General features: G+C 38.6%; 1 protein-coding gene across 3 annotated transcripts in view; it reads right to left on the bottom strand.

Moving 5' to 3' along the window:
* Positions 1 to 20,275, bottom strand: part of clip1b (CAP-GLY domain containing linker protein 1b) — a 55,611-nt gene that overhangs the window by 4,907 nt on the left and 30,429 nt on the right. For 2 of the 3 annotated variants that reach the window (XM_040007456.1, XM_040007459.1), the window contains 7 exons: positions 17,812 to 17,918; positions 8,447 to 8,492; positions 8,225 to 8,268; positions 948 to 1,053; positions 690 to 855; positions 548 to 600; positions 316 to 428 (listed from right to left, as the gene is read on the bottom strand). In XM_040007456.1, coding sequence (XP_039863390.1) covers positions 316 to 428; positions 548 to 600; positions 690 to 855; positions 948 to 1,053; positions 8,225 to 8,268; positions 8,447 to 8,492; positions 17,812 to 17,918 — 635 coding nt within the window. The remainder of the gene's footprint in view (positions 1 to 315; positions 429 to 547; positions 601 to 689; positions 856 to 947; positions 1,054 to 8,224; positions 8,269 to 8,446; positions 8,493 to 17,811; positions 17,919 to 20,275) is intronic. The other variant, XM_040007457.1, reaches the window with a different exon arrangement.

The raw sequence follows: 20,275 nt of genomic DNA, 5'->3' as shown, positions 1-20,275 counted from the left end.
TCCCATCTCCAGGGGATTTTTTTAAACACTCTCCAATCTTCTTACATAAAACATCTGCAAGGAGTGATGAGCTTAGATGCCCAAATTCTAACTTTTTTATGCTGCACTAATGAATCATTTCAAATGTCAGTTGTCTGTCTGAACTAAAAGCTTTGCTCAATTATAATAAGCGAGAACAGCAGAAAACTGACTACACAAGCAAGAGAGATTGATTGGCACTTTTGATTGAAAAACTAGTTAATTAGTCTAGCTGATCAATTCTAGATGATTTGTTTGTGCTCATTAGTTACATTTTTTTAACAGTATATTTCTTACCCATCAGTCCCGTCGTTACCATTGAACTCAGACAAAGCAAGCTTCTTCAATTTGATCTTCAGCTCCTCATTCTTCCGCTGCAGGTCCACAATCACACTATTCAGGAAGTTGATCTGATGGAGAAAATCACACATATCTCCTCTTAAAGGACGCTGGGGTCATGTGTGCAAACGTGTGCAAACATTAACTGGAAACCGAGAATGAGATCAGTTCTGTTAGCAGCAAGTCTTACCTGTCCCTCTGCAAACTCCTTCTCTTCCCTCAGCTGCTCCAGAGCTGCATCACCTGCAAAAGTATGTCAAAGTCAAGAAAAAGAGTCCACAAACTATTTTTTTGTATCTCTTGTCAGATACAAGACTGAGGTATTTTCTCACCAGAGGGTGGGAGTTCCTTGTCTCCTTCCTCCGAGGCTTGTGCTCCCATAAGCCTTTGCTCTAGACTGTGAACGCGGCTCTGCAGCTGAGCTTTGTCTCTCTCTAGCGTTTCCACGGCCGACTGCAGGGTCTTGGCCATGGCGTTTTCTCCTCGCAGCACCGCGATCTGCCGATAGAGACAGACAAATACCTTACATATTTGGCATTACACAGGACAAATGTAGCATGTCCAAGATACTGTAAGTTGAGCGTGAGTACCTCATTCCTCAGAGTTTCTAATTCCCGGTCTTTGTCTGAGATTAAGGCTCCAGTGGATTTCTGGAAGTTTGTGTCCCCCTCTGATTCCACATTTGAGACAATTTCTCTGCAGAAAAATGTGTACAAGGAGTAAACAGTGAGAGGACTTTTTATTTCCAGTTTCTTGCTATTCTTTATTTGCACGCATTGTTTTCTATCATATAGATAAGACTGTATCCATTTAACGGTGTGATTACTAATGTTAAATGTTGACAGTCTAGACAAGAGCTTAAGATGATTCACAGTGTCAAACGCACACTAGAAAAACAGCTGTAACATAACTGCTCTTGTCTAAGTAAGATTTCACTCTCTCAACAAAAACAGACGTTTCAGTTGAATGAATAGTGCGAAATCCGAATTGCATAGGGTGTAAACCCGGATTGGAGTTAGTGGTGCAACGGATCACGGTTGATCCATAATCCGAACCCATCCCACTCCACGGTTCGGCACGCATGTGATCCGAAGATTCGAAAAAGAAGAAAAGAAAATATGTGTATGGTGGTCAGTCTGTCAAGCGGTAGTTTTGGCCACCGCTAGCGGTCCAAGTGGAGGAGCAGAGGAGTTTGCGGCATTTAAGCAGCCCTTTGCTGCCCAATCCGACTGGGCTACAGCTATTACAAAAACTATTGGGGTGTTTAGCTGCAGACGGGAGGCCGTATTCTGTTGTGCAAAACAAGGGGTTTTGCACAAGGGGTTCTGCAGCTAGTTCAAAATGCAGCTGCACGACTCCTAACAGGAACTCGAAAAAGAGAGCATATAACCCCCGTGCTAGCCTCTCTGCACTGGCTGCCTGTGTCTTTTAGAGTTAATTTTAAAATTCTTATGTTTGTTTTTAAACGCCTTCACAGTCTTGCCCCGCCTTACCTCTCTGAGCTTCTTCATCCCCACATACCCTGTCGGTCTCTCAGGTCAGCTGACCAGCTGCTCCTGGAGGTACCGAGATCCAGGAGGAAGCTCAGAGGGGACAGGGCCTTCTCTATTGTGGCTCCAAAATTATGGAATAATTTGCCCATGCATGTTAGAGAGGCCCCTTCACTGTCCACTTTTAAATCACGTCTTAAAACCCACTTTTATTCCTTGGCTTTTAACCTCAGTGAGACTTAGTTTCTCTTTTAATTGAAGTAGTTATTTAATTAATGATTTCACTCTTCTTTTATTTGTTTTTATTTATATCTCATGTAATTTTATTTTACAGTTCCAATGTACAGCACTTTGTGTCAGCTGTGGTTGTTTTAAAGTGCTTTATAAATAAAGTTGATGATGATGATGATGGTAAACTATGATGAACGTGCTTGAGCCACGCTATGATATCTCGTTGCGCGTCCACTTCAGTGACAAGATCGTTCCAAGCATGTATGAGCAGGAAAAGTTTAAAGTTACAGCTGAACTATCCCAGGCATCTTCTGTTGCCCTAACTACAAATGGGTAGAACTCCAGGGCAACGGAAAGCCACGTGGCGGTGACCACTCATTATATCACAGCGGAGTGGTAGATACAAAGCCCTGTACTGCCCTATAGATTAGATTAGATTAGATGAAACTTTATTAATCCCATGGGTTCCTCTGGGAAATTCAGTTTCCAGTAGCACAGCACCGACAGAAGTTGCAGAATGTGAGCAGAAATATACCACATATACACATATATAAATACAGAGAATACAAAAGGGATAAATAGAATAAATAGGAATAAGAATACAAGGGAACGGCACATTTCAAGTATTGTGAGTCTATTACACCATTGGATATTAACAAAAACTATTGCACAGGGAAAAGGCACTACAGCTTACTTGTTCCCCCCTCCTTTGTCCCCGTTTCCCCTCCCTCTCCCCTCCAGCGAGGAGTTAAACAGTTTGATGGCGTGTGGGACAAAGGACTTTTTAAGTATGCTCGTCCTTGACTTTGGGAGAAGCAACCTCTCACTGAACAGACTCCTCTGGCTGTTTATGGCCGTGTGCAGAGGATGCCCAGCACTGTCCATAATGTCCATATTGCACCCTAATTTATTTTTATATAAGTGCGTGGATTGAGTCTTGAGTTGAATGTTTTTTAATAGGCAAAAAATACTTAAATAAGTAAATGGCGAGTCAAATTTTTGTCTTTTTTTTCCTATTTTCGCTGATCCGAAAATTGATCCGATCCGTGACTTAAAACCGTAATCCGATCCGAACCGTGAGATATTTGATCCGTTGCACAACTAATTGGAGTCATTAACATGTTCGATGATAGAATTAGCAACCCACTTTTCTGCAATCTTTGAAAAGATAGGGAATATGCTAATAGGTTGATAATTAGCAGGGTCTGATTTATCACCCGATTTCTAAATTGGTGTAACTTTTGCCACCTAACTCAGAGGAACAACTGCCTGCGTGATTGATAAATTAATAAGATTGGTCACAGGCACCAAAAGATAAGATTTATAATGCTTCAAGAAATTGGTATCAAATCCAAACTCATCCCTTGCTTTAGAACTTCTTAATTTAGAGATTATATTTTCTACTTCATTTTCTGAATATTGAACTTTGAATCTTGAGAAGAAACATCCTCTTTGGTGTCGGTATTCCCAATATTTTGTTGACGGTCACAAGAATTAGAAAACAATTGTGCAATTTCATTAATGGTACTTGGAAATGGAAAGGAAAAAAATCATTTAATTTAGTAGCGAGGCTGAGAGGCTCTGATACCAGTTCAATGGCAAATTTAAGTTCAAGGTCTTTATCAGCATTATGCTTACTGTTTGTTAATATTTTCCCAAATTAGCTTACAATTTCCTTTGGCACTATTAATTAGTCATGAAAAAAATTTGCTTTTGCAATTCTCAAAGTTTGTGTGACTTTAATCCTTGCAGATATAAAATTTAATCGATCGGTATTTAATCCAGATTGTAACAATTTTTTTAAGTAACTGGTCTCTGAGTCTCATAAGCTGTTTACACTCAGTATTAATCCAAGGCAAGGAATAAACTCATTTCTTTAAATGGCTCTCTTTCTGAAACTGTGACAAGACCCCTTTTATAGCAGAATATTTATTAGTGTCATCACATGATAGTATGCTAGTCCAAAATTATTTAGAGCTACCATTAAATTTTGTTCTTGACTATTTGGAATAAATGTTTTTTTTTATATTCATGCTTTTACTGACACATCTCAGTCGCTTGACGGAGGCGGTCGCACTTTCTCCTTCTCCCGTATCTTTCCTGCTTGGCTTCTCATGTCTTTCGTGTAGTCTTGCTTATTCTCTAACCCTAAGAGAGTCTCCCAGACTTGTTCTCTAAAAACATAAAGAAGAATTATGGATTTGATCAACTGGTCCCTTAACGGAATTGACACCCTCCTGGGCTTGGAAGAGTCCAATTGTCCTGCAGAGACGTTTGCTGCCGGATACTCGATGGTCAGTTGCGTCGTGTGTCTGGCGACACTCTCGATGGAGGACATTGAATGACATCTACCAATTTGGAACTACGGTAACAGAGTTCTAGCTGATTGGAGCTGGCTTGGACCTGGCTTATCGAAGAATAAGAAGCAACTACAGCTGTTCAAAATACCACAAGGGTTGCCGACATGATAGACGATGGGCAGGGCTGTGAGTACTCAGACTGTGTGTTTTTTTTTTTTTTTAAACGTAATATGGATAACATCTTGGAGAAGCTCATGGCTCTGCTATATGGATAACATCTTGAAGAAGAACAACGGGAATTGAGAGACCTGGTGGCCAGTGACGGACATTAGACCAACTGTAAAATTGGAAGCAGTTTGTTCGCACTAACCAAAACAACTACCATCTTCATCTCATGTGGCCCCCCTGGCGCCAGCTGGATGCTCATAACAATTCTCCCTAGATAATAAGACTGTTTGTTATGACTCTCTCCCTCCTCACCCGTGTCGACCGAAGATTGTTGACTTTTGCTTAACCAGGTGAAGGGACACTTTCTCTTGGTTGAACACGGAACACAAACACACCGACGCACATATACGCATGTACACTGACACAGACCTACACTCACCCCCCACCCCCTCCATACGCCTTCAAAGCTCATGTCTTCCATGTTGTGAGATGTGATGATTCATGTGCTGAGGTTTTTTTCTGTTCTCAAACTGATCTCCCTGTTGGAGCTCAGTCTGGGGGGAGTTCTTTTTTTCTCCTCGTCTTTCCTCGTGTTGTGCATTTTCCATTGTTGTTCCGGGTCGCTGCTCGTGCGGCTGACCGGCGAGCTACCTAGCCTGACCTGTCTCCCCAATGTGATGTTTGTGTATTGTATGTACGGTCGGCAAGGTCAGTCTCTTAATTGCCCCTTGGGGATAAATAAAGTCTTCTGAATCCTGAATCATTGTTTTACCATTGTTGGAAATGAGTTATTATCCTTGTCATGTTGCCCTGTGAGGTCTGTGTTTTGTAATTGTTTTTACCAGTTTTAGAACTTAGTACTTGGAGACCTGGCAAATAAGTGTATCAGTAAAGCACTGGTTCAACTTCTGTTGTTTGAAAAATGTGATATATAGATAAAAATGACTTGACTTGGCTTGACTATGCTCACATTTGTCCAAAGGACATTGTTCCAGAAGTTTTGCAGTTTGTTCATATGCAACTTTGCAAAGCTCTCTTTATAGAGAGAAGCTTTCTTCTGGCAACCCCTCCGAACAAGTGCAGTAATCGTGCTGTCATGAACTTTAATATTTCCCATATAAACTGGGGCTTTCAGAGTCTGAAAGATGTAGCACCTGACTAATCATCTTAGCTGTATTTTAGCAGATTTTATCACCGATTGCCAAAAAACACTTACAACAGAATAGTAGCAACCAGCTGACACTCCGGCAACATATCCGTTCCAGCAGTCTTGACAAACCAAAGAGAAGGAGAGCAGTTTGTTTCACTGAATCATCTCTCATGTCCCTTAATGTTTACTTGAAAACACTCTCTCCCGCCACATCTATTATTTCTGCTCTAATTGTATGCAACCTTGCCATTCCCCTCGAGCCAAAACTGCAGAGCTGCCAGTTCATCTTACATCTTTTTGACTTCACTTCACTCTGATCCTCACTCTGATCTTACACCACATATTTGTCTTTGATGTTAGACTGTGCCTTTCACTCGGAACTTAAGTCAAAGGTCTCCATAAGTGGTGGGATGTTTTAATATCCTGATCACTAAAAACACAGTGTTTCTGTTTATGACTGGCACAGGGCCACAGAAGTGATATTCACAGCTTCTTTTGTTTCAAGACTTAGACAAGGCTTAAAATAAGACCAAACAGCGTCACAGTAAATAGATGAAGGAACTAAAATTACATTTTAAAAAAATCAAATGTTATCCAACTAAGAGCAAATCTGGGAATACTAAAAGAAAAAACACAGTACTAATGCAACGTGGCCTGGAACTAAATCCCAAAGTGACATATTCATATTGCTTGGTTTACCTGACTATAAGTCTAATATCCAAAGATATTCAGTTGAGTTTCTTTTTTTATTTAAACAAAGAGTGCCCTTATGTCTTATGATTTGAAAGATTCAGAGGTTGCTCTTCTGCTTTTGTAATAGTCATATCTTTGTCCATTTATTTATTTTTTATACTCTATGCTGTACAATCCTTCCATTTTCTTAACGGTTTATCCACTTCAGGGTTGATTGGAACCTATCCTAGTTTTCATGGGGCCAAAGGGATGTTACACCCTGGACAGATCACCAGGTTCCTCACTGGACTAATGCAGATACATAGACAACCTTTCACACCTAGGGCCGTTTACGACGAGTTCATGTGCATGTTTTTGTACTGAGCACCTGGAGAGAATCCATGCAGTCACATGTAGATCATGCATATGCCACTGGACAGCCAAACTGGGTGGTTATTTCAAACCCAGGGCATTTTTGCTGTGAGGCACAGTTGCCAAGGATCCCAGCATTATGCTGCTCCTGGTCATTTGACCAGAACATTAATATGAAAGATAATGACTAGAGGAGGACTTTGTTCATAGTGAGTCTCTCAAATAGATAGCAATCAAGTCTTTCTAGATGCAAGTCTGTCTCCTCAGGAGTAATCTTAAAACCTCTCCTCTCAGTTATGTGGGGAGTTATTTGAAGCACTTTTTAAAACTAATCTCTAATAATCTCAATTTTAAGTGGTGAACAGGACATAAAAACTGCAAGTATAAAATTACCAGTTGACTCTGATAAAAACTTCTTAAAGCTAGTTGTTTTCTGAAGAAAACATCCAGATGTGCAAAAATGACATTGGTCATACAGCCTCTTATATCCTGATGATCAGAGATCAATCCTGCACTCATAGTTGTTGACCGAGTATGAAGCTGGAGCCAACAATCAGTTAGTCAGCAAGTTACTTGGTTACAATCTCTTATTATACTTCTTTTTTCCCAGTCTTTAATTAAACCTTCAGCAACAAACCAGCAAATTACAACCAGAGAGATTTTGATTTTTATCTACAGACTTTCACACCAAGTTTCACACCTTAGCTCTTCATCAGCTCTGTTACCAGGACTACAATACAGATGTAACGCTGGCTCATCTCTGGTAAGAAAAAACAGTCCAGCAGTCAACAGAGGGATGTGTGTAAGTACAGAAGGGAGTCCCATTAGAGGAACCACGTCACATTAAAGCTACCCTCCAAATCTCCAAAGGAATCAATCTCCTAATAATCAACCAGCACTTAAGGAACGAAAACATTATAATACTGTGGTTTTATTTCTGGTCATTCCTGATAATGACTTCAGAAGCTGTTTAGTGTTGTTTTGATGGTTTTGTGTGTATCTTTGTTTAGCTGCTTTGTTGTTATAGCTACTGTGTTGTGCTAGTTTATAGTTGAAGAGTTAAAGGGGACCAAGTGTGTTCATTTTCACATTGAGTTCATTGTATTCTTGAACTCTACTAAAGTAGGGCTGCATGAGTCATACTTTCATACATATTCATATCAATTAATGATTACTTATGTTATAGAGGAATTTGGTGCTGCCCCTCATCTTTGGGAAACAACTAATTTTTCACTTTTAAAAAATGAGTTAAATGGTTATTTGCTAAAAAATGAAAGATATGACATCATTATTGATGTTGGCTGTAGTCTTTTATAGGTTGTTACATCAGTTTTAGATGCATCAGCAGAGGAATTACTGAGAGATACAGTGACGAACACTATAACATTCTATGTTCAATGTTTAAAAACTAAACAGGAAAATATATTTTAAAAGTCAGAGAATCAACATTCAAAATTTGAAGCACATATTTCATAGTATCTAACCTGGTCTTCATGTCTGGCTGCTGACTGCTGCGATCCTCGTTGTGCTGAGGCGTAAACACACACACAGACAAAATATAGAAGTATTTAAATAGAATCTAAACCCGTCTTAGCTTCAACAATTTAGTCACAGCAGGAGATAAAACCTCATTAGGCCAAAACCCTGATCTCTAACAGGATAAAGGAAAAGCATTTACATAATAGGAAAGTTAAAAAGGTCAATACCTCATCAGGATGCTGAGACTTGTGGGATGCCAGCTTCAGCTCCTCACTAGGGAAAGAAAAGACAATTCACACATTTGAGGGCTGCACTAAAGGAAGTGTAGTCGGGTCCCAGTGATGTCTGTGTCACCAACACTGCTATATGCTTAAATCTGGTGATTCCCAGATATTCGCATCTGTTAACATCTCACCTATACAAACCCAAGTAAGCATATCCAATACACATCTGGCTAAATATTCTAATGCTTAATGACTTTGTACTGCTACAAGAATCATTACTGATATACACAACAAATATATTAGAGGCTATTTTTGTAAATGATGAAATGATGAATACATTTCAATTAGGGGTGCAACGATACTCGTATCGATATTGAACCGTTCGATACAGTGCTTTCGGTTCGGTACGCATATGTATCGAACAATACAAAATTCTTAATTTATTTTATCAACTTTTCTTCTGACGATGCTGTCTGTGTTGAGAGCTCAGTGGATCTGCGTTTGACTACTCCGCCTAGGCTGCACTGTCGAGTGCAGATCCACTAAGCGCAGCGCAAGCTAGCAAGACAGAAGCTAAGCTCGTTGCTACATGGCAAATTGAACCTCCCCCACCCTCATTCACATCTGGCCTTTGGAACTATTTTGGTCTTCATGTGACGTATGACCCTGAAGGTAAGCGCGTCATGGACTAAAGTAAAACAGTATGTCGGATGTGCCACGCAATGCTCAATTACATGGGTGGGAACTACTGCGTTAGTGCAGTCAGCTCGTTAATGTGTTGACGCCGTCCAGCCCCACGCACGGGGCGATTCACGGTAGCTCGTTAACGGAGATTTGCCGTGTTGTGGCGTTAACGTCATTTCAGATTAACGCTGACAGCACTAGTGGGAACACAATGAATATGACTGCACATTTACACCGACATCATCCTAGTGCAAAGACAAGTGGAAGCAGACAAAAACAACAAGCACGCATGCTACAAACTTTACCCGAGTCATTTAGACAGCCGTTAGCACATGATCCTCCTTATGGGGACCTGATATGTTTAATATGCTGCTGAGAGTATACCCCAGAAGAAGCGTATAGTATAGCTTTTATATTGGAAAGAACCATTTCTCTGTAATAAACTCTCTTTTCCAAAGATGAGTGATTTCTCGATCAGAGAGATTTATTTTTTTTATTACTTTGTTGTTTCAGCAACATTAAATATAAAAACTGTACTTTTGAGTTAAAATATATATTTATAATTTTAATAAATGACAAATTAAAAAAGCATGAACATTTTTTGTATCGAAATATCGAACTGTGACACCAAAGTATCGAACCGAACCGTGAATTTTGTGTATCGTTGCACCCCTAATTTCAATGATGAAATGTTCATGTTGAGCACCCATTAGTTCCCTTCAACTCTCAAAAGACACAGATGTCCTTGCCAGCTGATACTCCCTAATCTAAAGACTATAATATGATCACACAACATCTGAAGTAAATAAAAGCACACAGGGGTTATTAGGAGACATTCATATTGCTGTTTGTTTTATAAGCTGTACATGTTCTCCCATTAAATCGCATCTCTCTACAGGAGATGCACTGACCAAGCAGCCAACCCAAATGGTGATTGAGAGCTACATATGGCATCAACCAGAGGCAACAGGCTTGATTCTGAGGCTAATGTGATAGTACATTAAAGTGCAAAGCCACTGATGGATCTTACTGATGGATCTTGACCTGAAAATAATAAAGCCAATGTGAAATTGCTAAAAGCTGATTATATGCCAGAAGTCAAATTCAACACCTTCCATCATAACAACTGTATGACTCACCAGTTTGGATTGTTAACAATTAACAACACAGACAGTTGTAGCTGATTACTATTTGAAATTTCCAGATACTGAGTGAGCCAAAATTTTTGAGAAGATAACCCATTTTATTTAGAGAATAGTTTTCAACTTTGTCTAATTTGAATGTGGCTGACATTTACATTTGCACACATCTCTGTGTGGTAAACCATAGAAAAGTTCAGGGCTGGAGTTAATGTGTAGAAACAGCTACAAAGAGCTTAAGTATTACATCATATTCAGGCCATCTTCTTTTCTACAAACTTCAGTGCAGTCTTTCATTGGTCGTGCTGAGAAACCAAAAAAGTATGTCCCTAAGAACACACTGGCCTCCACTACAGGAACTGCGGTTATGTGCAGTTTGTGTAAACACCTCACTAACTTCTTTCTTCTATTCTTTACTGATTACAAAAATCTCTACAGCAGTGTCCAGCTGTTATTCAGACATGTCTGAGCCAACTATGAAAACTCAACTTGCTCATGGACTCAGCTTTTCTACCCAGCTGTGATATTTGGGGAATTGTTATTTTCCTATTTCTGAATTAGAATTCTGAACTTTCAGTTCATGTCTATAACTGTCACTAAATAAGAGATATCTGTAAAAATGCTCAGTGGATCTTAAAAAAAAGTTAATCATTACTTCAAATGGATTGTTTCAAAACACGATGGATTTATATTTGGAAACCATTCTGAGACTTTAGAAAAGCTATTTCTATGTCTGTGATGTCTGAGCAGGGACGATCAGAGAGTGCTGTTTGCCCCTCCCACAAAAGCAGCACAGAAAATTTTCAGAAGCTCTTTCACGAACCTAGCTCTCTGGGCCTGGGTGAGGCTTTAACATATTAATGGTCATGAAGTTAGCAGTACAAATATAGGGAGGTAGAGGGCCACCACAGTTTAAGATGTTTTGATGTATGCTCAATCATCCAGGTAAGTAAATCCCAAAAGGTTGATTCTGTTCATCTAGATGTACGATTTTCAGTGAGAGAAACGTTTCGTCGCTCATCCAAGTGACTTCTTCGGTCTCCGAAATCTCTTATGGGAGGCACAGTTCAAGATATTGACAGTATAAAGGATGAACCACCACCGTGACGTCATTTTCTAAAATGTACATAATCTATGTTAAGATATTCTCTGATATAAAGAGATCAGGCTACAACTAAAATGAACAACCCTCTGTGCCAAGAGCAATGGCCACTGACCACTGACCTGACTTCAGTGTAAACTGAATGTGAGATTGTCAGTGTACATTATATGCTGTATATACAGACAATTTTCATACAGCCATGATTGTGATGAAACTGATCTCTGACATTTATTAGTTTAGTAGTTTCTGAAAATATAACCAAAAAAGTCAAACCTTTTGCACAACAATCCTAAATCTTAAAGTAGTGAAACGTGATGAGCTAATCTACATATTAGCTCTCATCACTTAGAAAGACACGTGTTGTTCTGTGTCCGCTGCCTACATTCACTCATGGCACAGTCCTATTTTAAAGGAGTAGTTTATATACTGTAGTGCTTTACAACTAACCTACCTACACTACACTATTTGACTATATAAAAAAGACAGCAGCATAGACAGTGTTGTCAGGGAATTTATGAATCTGGATATTTTTGGATGCTGGAACTAAATGATTCGTTCAGGAAAATGAGTTTAGCCCCATGTGGGTCATTCTTAGGATTTGTGTCAAAGTTAAAACTCTGAAGCTATGTGTGACTAATAGCCCAAACACAGCACCATCTGGGTGAAATATTTAGCTGTCTGCAGTATAATTACATTCCCCATGCCTCTATAGCATCCTGCACTCTAACACAACAGTGCGCTCCACTGTGCAGTTCTTTTTGCATATTCTGTGTTCAGAGGACATCACAAACCTCTCGTCTCAGTTCCAGTTGTGATTTGTGTTAGGGACACAGTAAAAAATGGAGTGTCAATATTTCAGAGTAAACCTATTTTAACCTAGATAGAGTATTTACAACTCTATGAGGAGTAAACCAGCTCTAACATCAGAGTTAAAAGTCAGTGTAAAGTTTGTTACTCACGCAGTGAAGACTCAACTCCACACAGTGTTGATTATTACCAGTCCGCAGGCGTGTGCGGCCTCAGAGCTCTAATGCGCATGGAATTTTCTCCGAAGAGCTGCCACAGTCAGGTAAGTGAAGTTAACATTCCCATACTGGTAACATTGTTTAAAAGGTATTTTTAAACTAAATAGCTCTTTATAGTTTCACTGATGTCGAGTGAGGACATGTTAGCAGCATTTACCCATAGGTTTAATGGCATTCCAGTAGCTACATGCTAGCAGTTGCTAAAAGTTCAGATGTTCGTTATCTTCTCACTGCGTTAATATGAACCTAAAACATTTTAACTATGTATTTCTTCTAAATGCTGTCTAAATAATATCATTGTCACATGTCAAATCGCACAGTTTGAACAACTAAATTACCGTTTATCAGTAAGCTAATAATCGCTAATTAGCTTACATAAGCGAACATACTTTCAGAAAAAGTGGGTAACATTACCATAAAGTTAACTTTACTGGTTTATATTATTTTAAGCAAATGCCAAAGGCATACACTACTTTAGAGTTTTGCTCATTATTTAGTAAGAAATATGTATTTTGTGTAAATTAACTGATAGCAATGTTAATGACATGTTAAGTAATATTAAGTAATGTTCCTATTTTATAGAAAGGTTTAAGAGTATGGAAAAACCAAATCTCTGAGAGATGCAACCAGAAGACGGATGAGAAACATACTTGAGGCTGAGATGACAGAATGACATGGGTAAGACTCAAAAATGTAAGATATAAAGAAACATTTTAAACATTGTATTATTTTTAATTGTGATGTTTAATGCCAATTATTGAATTTATACATTAGGACATCTCCCCCTAAAAGCGTAAGAGTGATGTATGCGCAGGGCATTGTTGCTCTGTCTCCATATCTGGAAGACCCATATTCACAACATGGATATGTAAGTAAAGGGAACTTTTCAACATTAAATACATAATTGCCCTCAGAAATGTTGATAACAGTCCTTCTTCATTTATTTAATTACATAGAAACATTACTACGATCCAGAGAACAGTTCAGGATACATTGCATGGCGGTCGAAGACCATTCAAAGAAAAGCTGTGGAGGAAAGAAGCGTCTCAGTTTGCAAATCTCCCAAAAGTAAGTTCACTTATCATTTAAATGATACTGATGTAATTTGTAGGCAGGATTCAATCAAACACTTCTCTATGTTCTGTATTTTTGCATTACAGATAGAACAAGATTTCCGACTCCTGTTTTGTGAGGTCACTGGGAGCAAATTCTTGGAGAGGTGGCTCACCAATCTCAAAGCAAAGGTTGTAAAGGAAAGTCATGGACTTGTCCCCACCTCAGAGCTCTTGGAGTTAATGTGCAATGCTGAGTCAGGGTACTGAAGTTGAGAATGGTATGATTGTGACTGTTTTTATTTGCCATTGTTGGTTATATAGGTAATTCTGTCAATTCAATGTATTTTTGGAATAATTCTTTGTTTATTCGTCTGTAGGCTGGGACACTGACTTGTCTACTATCTTGCTGCTGCTACATCTGCTACCACCATCTGCACAAGGGCGAAAGAGACCAGGAAAGATGTCTGCATCTCAAGCTGTCAATAACCTCATCAAATTCCCAAAGGTATGTTGTTTAAAATATACTTTCCATCACCTCTATTTTCATGGACAGTGAGTTGAGCTAATCTACTGTCAGAGGATAGTCACTTAATACTGTTGTTTAATGTGTTGTTGTAGGCTGGAACCAGTGTACAGCAGCATCTAGGCAACATCACCCGAAGCAGTCAGCCCTACCATCTTACTCAGGGAGCCACAAGAAGCAGCATTCACACCTTCATTGTGATTGAGAAGCATGCACTTCCATGTAATGCGACAGGTTCTGTAGGAGCCCTTGATGAACTCTTTAGGGCCCATTATGTCTTTGGTACATCATACAGTTCATCCCTGACCAACTTTGTTACTTTTCTGCAACTACGACATTGGGGAAATGTCATATTGCTTTCTCTAGTGAGCATCATAGAACTGTGAATTGTAAAGGTTTGTTACGTTAATTAAATGACACTGAATTGAGAAACATAATAAATGCTGTTACTTTAACCTGTATATTTGTTGTTATTTCCATAATGTAGGATAGATCAGTTATTTAGTAATATAGCATCATAAGATGAATATGAAAAAATCACACTACAGAGAAATAAAAATGATATATTATTACACATCAGAGTGTTATTATTAAACTAAATTTGGAGTAAAAATAGCTCTATAAAGTGTAATCAAATTACTCTGAACAGTGTGAATAACCCTCAGTGTTAAATATTTTTACACATTTTGTTGTTAATTTTGACACTAAATTGAGTACAATTAACACTGAAAAGTTAACACTGGCCATAGAGTAAATTTAACTCTAATTTTGAGTGGGACCAAATGTTATCTGAAGCAGAGTTAAAATCAACTCTGTAAGTGTAAAATTGACACTTGGTTTTTTACTGTGTACTAATTATTCATTTTAACATGCTAAAATAATTAAATGAGATGAGGAAAATGTCAACATTTCACCTGCTAAATATCAGCAGGTTAGCACTGTCACTGTATGTTGGTATGCTCACACTGGGATCTATCCTTAGCCACAGCTGCCCAACAAGGTGCAATGACTTGGATTTTACTTGCTACACAGTGAGACCTGGGTTGTACACTTACGCGGGCAAATTTGTGGGCAAATGTAATCAGTTGAATAACAGCAAACTGTTTTTTTGTCATTGTTAACAATAGAATATCTATTCTAAATTATATTTCTAAATTCTAATTCTACAATACATTTTTTTAGATAGTAAAAAATAGGGCATGATATAAAATGAGTTTACCACTCCTGCTTTAGATAAAAGACGGACAGACCCTGCTTACAGATCTAAATATCTTTTGCTGCCTTCACACTGCAGGAAATCAATGATTATTTAAATGCATGATCACTTTAATTCATATTCCACATAAAGCACAATTTGATCTCAACTGGACTGGATCATTAAAACGGCTGCATACTTGCCTAAAACCTGAAAAAAAATGCCCCCATAAGTGTATTCTTTCTCTTAGTGTAAAGACATACAGAAGTACACTCTGAAGACATACATATTCTCACATAATGAGCCATCTATTTACAAGAAAGAACAGCCTGAAAAATAAGTGACATGTCTCATGTAGTGTGTCTGCTGTCAAGAGTGTTATTTCAAACAAGACTATGACTGAATTCTTTCTTCGCAAAGCTAATTTTGATGCTGATTTCAGACAATCATCTCTCGCTTTCATGAATCCCACAGCTGTGACAAATATAAACATCATCTGAACTGTTTATTTATACTGCAAATCCAATTTTCTGCACTCTTCCATAACGCAGGTGGCCTACAGCTGAGTTCTCTACCTTAACACCCCTGTGTGACCGTTTTAACAGTAAAAGAAAAAGTGAAAGAAACGAAAGCATAAAAAAAATATGTAAACCAAATGAAGTTAATGAACAATATTTTTGGCCTTCAAAGATAAAATTACAGCAGCACCAAAATATTACAATCATGACACGTATGTGAGCTACAATGTTTACAGCTGTTCTTTCATAGCACAAAGCCACCTTGTTTCCGTACAAGCCTGAAAACCCTCTCTCTTGCTGTCTCTCTCTCTCTCTCTCACACACACACACAGAACACACACGCACATGCTGATGTCACAACAAGAGAAATAGCCATGTCGGAGCCAGGCGGTCCTAGGAGGAGAGGAGGGATTACATAACAGGAGCAGAGTGAGGAAGGACGTGCCTCAAAAAGGATGGCGGAAAACATTGTTGGGACAAGGCGGGGTGGAGGTGGAGGGAAAGAAAATGTAAAACAACAATATAAGACTGTAACATGAATCATCCATTTAGAGAGCTTTTATTTTCAATTATTTAGGCAAAGGCAGAAAAAAAGACAAAATTGTGCTTGAGGAGACTGGAACCGTTACACTGTAACTGATGTCATTTGTTGACATTTTTCATCTCCATTTGCTGCCTCTACATGCTACATATTGATGACTATAATCCAGCCAGTTAAATCCATGTGGAGCTCTGACATTGCAATTTAAGGGTTCTGATGACTCAAGGGGACATGTGGCAGGATGATGTAAAGGCTCCAAAAACACATGCATGGACACACTACATATTTACACATGTACACAGAGGTACTTGACAGCTTGAGAGAAACGCAAGCTCTATAAATAGAGCTCAGCGGCAGACTGGAACTTCACCAGAAACAAAAAAACAGAAAAGAAAAGAAGAAAAAATATGCCATATGAAGAGAGAATACTTTTATCCTGAATCAAAAGCACCATGTTTCAGCTTACAACCAAAGATATACTGCTGAGTCAGTGCAAATGAAAGACTTTCCACATCTACATGTCAACACCGAACACATAGAAGGAATTAATAATGTAGATAACACGCTGTAAAAAAAATGTCCAATTTTAATTCAGATAATGTTTTAAATGAACTTGAGCAGAGAAAAGTCAAGATATAAGGATCATGTGGCTAAAGTTCATGATTCACTATTTTCACACATACAGCTTCTCTACTATTTTTGGAAGAAGGGGTTGATTATTATTTCCATGTTCAATCAGTTCAATCCCAGGAGACGATGTAAATCCCATCAGAAAAGGCAGCTGTCATAAAACATCTGCCGAATCAAACATGCGGAGCTACCTGCTGTGAAGACCCGATGTAAATGAGCAAGCAGCCAAAAGTTGACATGTGAGATTACTGTGTCGACAAAACTGCAGATTCAATCAAGATATTTCAGGATCACATTTTGTGACATTTTTAAGTATAGTTAAGGCCTTAATTTTGCATAAATGGCTCTCAGACTTTTTAAGCATCTGTGAAGACACACCGTCAAAAACATTGCAAACATATACATCCAGAAATGTAAAAACCATAACATGGATTGTACAGTTAAGGATCTCAAACCTGAATAATGAATGCACACTCAATCTAAATTTCCAGTCAGGTGTCATGATTCAGGAATGTTTAATAGGAGTACTACGCAAATGGGCTTTCTTTGCTGTGTTTCTAAACAGTATTGTACATTGTCCTCCACATCCATTATCACACAACAGCATGCTCTGACTAATTGTACTTTCCACAACAATTTAGAGCATATTTACAAGTGGAAGCATCTCTCTAGAGAGTTACACATGTTGCCAATTCAACAGCACATTTGACATTTCAGCTATAAAAATAAAAGTATTTTTGACCCATTAAGGTAACAACTAACAACTGTCAAGCCACATTCTCACACAGTCCTTACTGAGCGGAATTAAAGCTTGAAAATGCAGACTGGATTTTTAATGAACATTTGGCCCCCAGGACAAATTTAGCAGCTCCAAACTAATGAACTGGCTGGCTGGGGGTCACCTTTACGGGAGGCAAGAGGCAGGAAAAAACACATTAGTTATCATGAGTACTCACATTTCCTTGCAGAGGACGCCAATACGCTGGTTTTCTGAGCTGCTCCGCTCTTTTGACAGACTGAGCTCTTCCTGATATTTGGAGTTCTGCTGTTTCAAAGCCTCAAGCTGAAGAGGAGCAAGATGGAAGGAAGGAAAGAGGGTGAGAAAGACACAGGGACTACAGGTATACAAGATTACACCTGATCCTTATTATTATTTCTCTAGAGGAAACAAACAAATATTGCAATTGTGTGCTGGTCAGTGATTTTTGGATCCCGTCTGGAGTATTTATGCTTATTTCATCTTGGCTGTGATTACAGCTGCAATTACTCAAATGAGCTTTTGTTCTAACAGTGATGCTCTGCAATTTTAAAGAGTTTGGTTTTGTTCTTCTACCTCATTACTTTAGTGTGAAATGTCTCATTTCAGGCTTTTTATCACTAGTGTTTGGCCTACCTGTGTAAATGCTATGCATAAATAGCTCAAACAAAGAAGTTACCTTAAACAGGAAAAGGAAAGTCAGAATTCAATACCAAGAGAATGAAGCAAGAAAAAAAACAAAAAAACAAAACACCTTAATTTTGGATTTCTTCATAACATTGCGTATGTAACAGTCAGTTAACAATATAAAACTCCACTTCTCATTCGTCCATATATCAACAGAAATCCCTGTCCTACTAAAGACATGTTTATGATCTTTCTTTCACAAAAAAATGAAAGCAAAGGTGAAAAACAGTCCATAAAGCACAGAAGCTGAAAGTAGTGACTGTCAATTTATCTGAATCCCCATCTAATCAATTATCAAGGTATTTACTGGCTGGGATAATCCCCAAAGCTGGGGTTAAGACAGTGACCACACACATGAGTGTCTATGGTTTGATTCTCTCCTTCTCTCCCTTATTTAAATTCCAGCAACATTTTTGAGCTCTACAAAACACACAGATATATTCAACATCTTGTTCCAAATGATCGTTGCATTCCTTGGTTTGCATTCAAGAAAACTGCAGTAAGAATTTAAGAATATCTGGGTCACTAAGAGTGAGACCAGAGGTAATACCTAAAATACACCAGCAGACCAAAGAGGCAAGCAGACAGCAGCATGAGCTGGAACTAAAAATAAAAGCCCCAGAAAGATCTATTCCTTCAACTTCACTGCAAAGCAAACTTTTTTGTTTCCCATTTGAGTCACATGGCAGAGATTCCAAACACATCTGAAATCACTCCTGAAGCTTCAAAGCGCTTCTCGGACACATACAGCGCTGTGATATCAGCTGCTTTAGAACAGCGCCAGTCAATAATTAATTAACGAGTATGACTTTGAAGTCTATGTTTTTGCTGAAACAAAAAAGAAAATAAATACATTATAAAAACCTCATGCTAGCCTTTTAGAGCATGTTTCCATTTGCACATTTACACATTGTGATATTAACTGCAGCTGAGTTTCAGAGTTTTTTTAAATTCTATTATGATAATGTCCAAATTGAATGTATAAACACATGAAGACACACAAACAAGCACAAAATACAGAATTATCCAATAGGTTACAGGCACAGGCAAGGATCATTCACCTGCTTACAATGACCAAGAGATACTACTGTATTAGAAAATGACTGCAGCACTGAAGGTTTTCCTCTCAGTTTGATGTGCTAAAAATAAACAAATACATTTTTAAAAAAAATCTAACGAATGATCCTACCTGGTAGTGAGGCGAATAGAGGTTGTTGGAGTAACCCTGATGCAGAGCAGCTATGTCCATACCTACACAGCTTACCACTGCTGGATTTCAGATGCGTTCCCTCGCTAAACGACAGCAGTGTTGTGACAATGCCTCCCCTCTCACTCTGTCTATAAAATGTATACACCAACACAAGCCGCTAGGCATCAATAAACCATCAGCTCTCATACCCTGCTGTGCACGACAGAGAGAGAAATGGAGAGCGTGTCGCCTGTACAACTCTCTCTCACACACACAGAGTCAGGTTAGGTTAGCACTTCCATTATGTAAGCCTAAATAAGCTCCTCCTCAGACTCCCCCCCACTTTTCTGCAGCTCACAATCTGGTTTGTGCACACCACATGCACACACACTCATGAGAATTTTGACCATTCATTCATTGGTGAATTTCAGCATCTCAGTTTGAACCCTCAGTTGGAGACTGCAACAACATGTAATGTACATTCTACCAGACATGCCTTCATACTTTAGGCTCCTGCACTCGTTTAGTGATGTGTTATAGCATGGATACTCTGGAAATCTAACTAGGGCTGCAGCTAATCATTATCCACATGACCAGTTAATGTCTATACAGCAATGCCTGATTCTAGATCAATCAGTCCATAGTTTTAGTTGTCAGCTTTAGGAACCAGCTAATAGAAAAGAAATGCATCTACATGTAGAATTATTTTTATTATTAGAAATACTTATGTTATGTTATTACACGTTACGGTTTAAATGGTAAAACAGTTTATTTGAAATGAAGATGT

The sequence above is a fragment of the Simochromis diagramma genome, unplaced genomic scaffold, assembly GCF_900408965.1.
Source record: "Simochromis diagramma unplaced genomic scaffold, fSimDia1.1 OVJJ01000682.1, whole genome shotgun sequence".
In the NCBI taxonomy this organism is placed as follows: Eukaryota; Metazoa; Chordata; class Actinopteri; order Cichliformes; family Cichlidae; genus Simochromis; species Simochromis diagramma.
The sequence above is the reverse complement of the archived record's forward strand: the minus strand, read 5'-3'. Positions and strand labels throughout refer to the sequence as shown.